Raw genomic sequence first — 6,877 nt, 5'->3', positions numbered from 1 at the left:
AACTTTTTTATACAATTTCTAAATATAAATGAATATTTTGGTTGGCTGGATTTTTTTTCTGTTAAGTTTAATTGAATTAATAAAGGTTTGTTTGATGTGTTTTTCGTTGCAATAGCTGAAGAAACTTCTTTGAATGTTGTTGAAGTGAAATTTGTTTCTCATAGTGTTCAGTACATTTTTGCATATGTGGCTGCACGGGATGGTGAACAACAAATTTGGGAATTGTTGAAAAATGTATAAAAAAAAAACATGATGCGTTCGATATATTGGATTATATTGTGCAAGTTACTTACCGTGCATATGCGCTGTCTTGTATGTATGTATATGCGTGAGTGTGTATGTATATGTATGTATTTATTATTATTATAATTTCTATTATTATTATTATTATTATTATTATACACAAAGAGTTCTCAAAAGCACTAACAAGTAGAACAAACAAAAATAAAAACAAAAAACATGTCGTAATAAATTGCGCAATAAAACAATATTGGTATATATGTATGTGTGCATATATATGTGTGCATATGTACGTGTAAGTGTGTATGTATGTGTGTGTGTGCGTATGTGCATATACGCATATATCTGTGAGATTGAGTGTGCAATGTAGGTTGTAAGCAAAATTTCTAAATAAATTTCTTTTTCCCAGATTTTGTTTGGCTTGCTTGGATGGCTTTAAAAGAATGCCTCATGCTGGGAGTGACTTGTTTGTAGATGCGTTTTGATTAAATGTTGCTTCTATTTATGATATTTTTCGTATGTAACTGCGTATGCTTAATACATACAACTAACAAAAATTTGTTATTTGAAACAACATCTAAACCAATTTTAATTACGTTGGCAAAAACAATTTTACGGGCAAAAGATTATATGTATGTGTGTGCGTGTATATATATAAATGTATTTGTGTGTGTGTGTGTATGTGTGTGTGTGTGTGTGTGTGTGTGTGTGTGTGTGTGTGTGTGTATGTATTGATTTGATAATAATATTCATGCTACCTGATTAAACAACTCCATTTAGTTATGTGGAGAGGGCGTGTGATGTGTGTTAATTTTTTATTCTAGAGTATACGTATCTTTTAATTCTTATGTTGTGTATGCCAAAAAATATGTTACCTTCATAAAATTAACCAAAATTTGTTATTTGAAACAACATCCATGTGTGTGTGTGTGTGTGTGTGTGTGTGTGTGTGTGTGTGTGCAGCAGAGTTGAAAGCTTTAAAACTTTACTTAAAAGATAGAGTGTAGAATCAGGAATACCGTAGTAGAGAGAGTTACAACCAATCCTAGACAAGACTAGCGAAGTAATAAGAAGGATAAGAGTAGGATCGTCAAGAAAAAGCAAAAGATTTTTTTATTCTACGTAGATGAAAGTAAGAACTTCTAGCAACATTATTAATCTGAGAAGAAAGAGACATGCTAGAATAAAAGATGGCTTCATTTAATAAAATCTAACAATTCTAGCAACGTTGTACATAGTGATAACTATATCTGATAGATTCTAAAAAAATGCGTTCAACCTTTACAAATAATTTACGGATTTAATAGAAATAATAATATATCTTAGTAAAAAAGCCAAACTGAAATATTGTTGCTGGCTAATAACAAAGATTATCTATCATAAATTCTATAACGTTTCTGTGATATCGATGAAACTTTGTCAATGTATAGTCCAAACGAAAGACAAGGGAGTTAATTCTGATATTTACTTGTCAAATGGAGATTCGAGGAGTATGAAACATAGGAAGAGTGGCAAGCTTTCAAATGCAAGTGCGAGAAATTTGCCATCTAGTGATTGTTTTGACGAATTCCTTAGAATTTCATTAAGCTGTCGGAATTCACCATTGAAACATGGTTCTAGGTTCAGCCGAAACAAAATTGTAGATCGAATACAATTTTTTTCAACATTTCGTACTTAAATTCTCATTTTATTTAAAAATTACTTGACCAAATCAAAAAATACGAACTTTCGATTGTGAAGTTTAGACAGTTCACCAAAATAAATAAAATAAAATTACATAAAAATGTAATACATCAACACTAATAAAAACAAGGACATAACTCTATTACCATTATTATTATTATTATTATTATTATTATTATTATTATTATTATTATTATTATTATAATTATTATTATTATTATTATTATTATTACAAATTATATTTAAAATAAAAATAATAGTGGCAATAAATCAACCACAGTCAAAGCCGTTGTTGATGTTGGTGGCGAACAAGATTGAAGAGATAAGCAAGAGACATGGATACTAACAATCATTAATATATAGTATGTGAATGTGAGTGTGTTTGTGCGTGTGTGTCTGTGTGTGAAAATTTGTGTATTTGTTTATGTGCGTGAGTTTCTTCGATTTTATTTCACGGATTTTTTTAGTTTTTTATTTGTAAAAGACACCAATTTGAGAATAATCAGTTTTTAAAGTTATGTATGTTTGCTTTTGCGTTTCTATGTTTTTGTGTTTGTCTTCATGTTTGTGTGTTTGTCCTTATGTTTGTGAACGTGTGAAAACGTGTCATTATTGCACACACATATGTACATTAGTAAGTTAACAATGGTGACAAACAAGCTGTTAGTACCAGCAAATGTTAATGAGATAACATTTCAACCAGCTTCTAAATGTGGCTCCACCATGCTGATTAATTAATAAGGTGTCGTAAAATCATTTAATGAATGATTCTTATTTTATATTATTTCATCAAATGTTTGTGCATGTGTGTGTGTGTGTTTTGTATTTTCGTGTATGTTGTTTATATCAGTGATTTAAGCGTGCATGCTTGTATGTCTTGCTGAGAATTTGTATGTTTATGTAAGCCTCTGTGTGTGTGTGGGTTTGTATGTGTGTGTGTGTATGTTGTGTGTGTGTGCGCGCGTGTGTACGTGCCTGTAACATGTCGTAAATAACATCATTGAAGTGTTGTGAAAGAGTAAAACATGAAAGTGACAAAACTGCAAAAATGGTTTGAATGTGTAATTCACCGTATCATTTTTGCTTTTTTTATTGGTCTTTATTATCCAATCAATATATTTTTATTTATTGTCATCCAAACACATGCATACACTGATCAACACCCACATATACACACACACGCACACACACACAGACAAACAACACATACATACACTGACCTGACAAACACAAACACACACACAACACATACAAACAACACATACACTGACAAACACAAACACACACACAGACAATCATAAATACGAGGACAATAAAAGATAATTAGCAAGTATGAGATAATGAATGAGCCACACAAACCACACATGTTTGTATGTATGTATTTGTGTAGTGTGTTTGCATTAGTGTACTTACCTATGTATGTTGAAATGGTATGCTTATTTGATGTTTGTTGTTGTTTTAATAGTTGGTTTGTTGTTTGTAAAGTTGTTTGAACCACATACACTCACAGATAAAAGTCATCCATTAATGTTTGCACTCGTTTGACAACTCGTCCATTTAATTGATTTTTGTTGTTTATTCATATTTTATTACAAAAAGGCTAAAATGTATTTTACCTATCGCCAAAAACTTAGTGAACGTATCGTTTCATTGGCTGATTGAGATTGATAATTCGATGTTGTTCTTTTTTTTGTAATGCTTGTTGCTACTCTGAGAGTCATATATGAGTTTATATGCGTTGTTTGTTGGCGAAGACACAAACTCACACTCACAAACACGCACACACACTCACACACACATGCACACATACACACACATGCACACACACATGCACACGAAGGTACTTAACGTATTGTAACAATGACAGGTCACCAAATTATTAACATAAAATCATTAGCAAATCGCCCACATGTCTGTAAAGAAAGTAAGTCTCCATTCCTTCAACTACCCACAAGTGGTTCATTTCAGTTTCGCGTAAGATGCACACACATGCAAACACATTCATATATGCAAACATGCATGTATTGCATACCACATACTAAATATAAAATAAACATATACAAACATGCATTCATTCATCTAATGACATTTCAAATGATTGAGGTTGCCTGCAATTGAAGAACTGATCTGCAAAGATCGGTTGGTCAGCCAATCAATATACCTCCAACCGCACATACAACGTTAACAAATCACATTATTATTACCTACTACATGACAACGAGTGCCTGGCTCAATGATCTCATTGTTAACTGCAGCGTAAATACTTGTTGCCAGTTTTTTTGAGTTATTATGTTTGATGTTTTAAAATTTTTAGTAATAGTGTCCCAAATTTAAAAATGAATTTAAGTTGAAAAACAGTTTGATTGATAACTTAATTATGTATATATATATATATATATATATATATATATATATATTATTTATTATATATATATAAATAATAAATGTTTTTTAAAGGTAAAAAAAATTCACATTTTTTTTATTGAAGAATTTTATTTACTCATATTTAACGTTTTTATAGGGCGACTTGAACCATTCAAACAACTATAAAACAAACCAAAACGATATCTACAAGTGTTTTGTATCATATAAAAAAGTAAGTAAGTCACTAAAAATAACAAAATTAAAAAATTAATGATATACAACCACTTATAATAAAATACAGAAAAAGGGGTTAGGAGGAGCCGAGTATATCCTTTATGGACCACACCTTGTTACGCTTCTTAAAATACAGAAAAAGGGGTTAGGAGGAGCCGAGTATATCCTTTATGGACCACACCTTGTTACGCTTCTTAAAATACAGAAAAAGGGGTTAGGAGGAGCCGAGTATATCCTTTATGGACCACACCTTGTTACGCTTCTTGGCAGGCCAGGGAGGTCTGACTGAGTTGTTGGTGCTGTTTTGAGAAGGCACTTGCTGCGTTTGTGGTTTGTAATCGATGAAGTGATTGGCGTGCAAGTTGGGATTGAATCCCGGCAGTCTTGTAAAATAAGGGTTGTAAATGTTTGAAAAGTAACAGGGGCGGGAAAACTGGTCGAAACTTCTTGGAAAGCAATTTGAGGATGGGATCTGAGGAAGAAAAGCAGATGCATGTGAGATGCTATCTGGGTATGAGGAAACAGTTGATGCTGAGGTAGATGGTGTTGATGTTGAAGAAAATGATATTGAAAATGATGACGTCAGCGGAGATAATGATGATGAAGAAAAAGTAGAAGGTGGTGACAACGTCAAAGATGACGAATCTTTTCTCTCTTCTTCCAGATCGTCACTTCCATCTCCTCCCTTCTTCATGCGTCTTCTAGCGTTAGCGAACCACGTTGAGACCTGTGTCAAGGTCATCTTGCAAAGAACGGCCAACATAATCTTGTCGCCCTTTGTGGGGTAGGGGTGGTCCATGTGGTCAGTCAGCCAGGCCCTTAACTTGGCTGTGTTGTTTGGAGTGACCGGTGGATTAACTAACGTTGAGGAAGATGACGACGAAGAAGATGGCGTGGAAAGAGAAGACAACGTAGTAGGCTTCTGCTGTTGTTGTTCTGAAAAACTTGTTAATGATGTTGAGGATGAGAACAATGGTGTGCATTTTGCAGACGATGATGCTGGTGATGTTGCTGATGCTGATGGTGGGGACGATGATGATGGGAGAGAAAAGTTTGGTAATGGAGTGGTTGACGGTCTCATTATCTGGAGAAAATAAGGATGGCTAGCCGGAAACGGATAGTCAGAGAAAAACGAATAGTTCAGATGAAACGGCAGATTGGGATTAAACGGAAACATCGGCGCAGTCGGTATGATGGGTCGAACCGGTCGGTAATCAGGTGAAAAATCAGCCTTGAATGTTGGTAGCGAATGTTGTGGTTGAGGTTTGATCTGTCGTCCTGGAGATGATTGGTACCGCTGTGATTCTTCGCTGTTTGAATAATCATCCAGAGGTTCCTCTTTAATGTTCGCAATGTTCTCCGTCGGTGCAGTTGGTCTTCCATTTTTAATCTCTTTCCTGCGTTTTAATTATTGAAAGGTGTTTTATATTTTGTGTTAAATGATATTTGATTTTGTAAAAAATGATTCGAAACTGAACTTACTGGTTCGGGGTCGTCTGTTTTGCCGTGTCGCAATTTTCCTTTCGTCTTTTTGAGTTTGTCTCGTTTATTTCGTTTTCATCTTTGTCACCATCGTTTCCATTATTTGTCATCTTAAGAATTCAAAAATAATTAAAACATTACTGACAATCAAATAAAACGATTAAAATAATTGTCTCAATATTTAATTATTTTATTTACTAAATTACAAAATTAATTATAAGATAATAAAAACTTATTCACCTCAAGTTTGTTCTTCAAACAACATGGAACCGATTCATCATTACTCCATCTATCCGTAAGACGTAAGGTGTCCCTACAGTTTTCCGACTCTTGTTTACCATTTTCTGGCTGCTGTGACTGTCCTGTCGAATTTTGTTTTGTGAATCTTCTTCTTTTTAGCGAATCACGTTCTCCAGTTTCCGAGGCAGTTGATGCAGATGAAGAAGATGATCGTCGCTTGCTTGCATGCCTCTTTCTATTATAATTGTGACGTATATATAATTTTGAGTCAAACTGCTGCTGCTGCTGTTGTTGTTGTTTGTTGGACATTGGTTGATCTCGGGAATATGTTTGAGGTTGTTGTTGAGATTGTTGATACTGTTGAATGAAGTTATTTCTTTTATCTTCCATTGTTATCTTATCCAATGTCCTAAGCTCCCAATATCTAGAAATCTGATATGTATGTATATTAATTTTTACAAGAAACACTAATACGTATATATGTATATCTAAATTTTTGTGTACAAATTCAGTACTTTATCGTATAAACAAATTATTTTTTGTATTCAAATGTGAAAGTTCTAAACCGCAATTACATTCCGAAGCTGAGCTGACAACGATTTTAATATATATCCGAACCCCGCCGAGTTTGTAA

The 6,877-nt window shown here is 33.4% G+C and overlaps 2 protein-coding genes across 2 annotated transcripts in view; both read right to left on the bottom strand.

Moving 5' to 3' along the window:
- HELRODRAFT_70707 (hypothetical protein) overlaps positions 1-3,209 on the bottom strand; it is a gene marked incomplete at both ends in the record, with an annotated part of 4,649 nt that extends 1,440 nt beyond the window's left edge. The window contains 2 exons of the mRNA XM_009032909.1: positions 487-585; positions 3,065-3,209. Of these exons, the coding sequence (XP_009031157.1) occupies positions 487-585; positions 3,065-3,209 (244 nt within the window). The remainder of the gene's footprint in view (positions 1-486; positions 586-3,064) is intronic.
- Positions 3,210-5,206: 1,997 nt separating this feature from the next.
- Positions 5,207-5,365, bottom strand: HELRODRAFT_138488 (hypothetical protein; the record flags this gene model as incomplete). Its single annotated transcript, XM_009033233.1, has 1 exon — positions 5,207-5,365. A coding segment is annotated over one exon (159 nt), but the record flags the coding sequence as incomplete, so codon positions are not given.
- Positions 5,366-6,877: the final 1,512 nt, after the last annotated feature.

This window comes from Helobdella robusta (genome assembly GCF_000326865.2).
Source record: "Helobdella robusta unplaced genomic scaffold HELROscaffold_9, whole genome shotgun sequence".
NCBI classification, from domain to species: domain Eukaryota; kingdom Metazoa; phylum Annelida; class Clitellata; order Rhynchobdellida; family Glossiphoniidae; genus Helobdella; species Helobdella robusta.
Note: the sequence above shows the minus strand (reverse complement) of the source record. Positions and strands in the feature narration are given on the sequence as shown.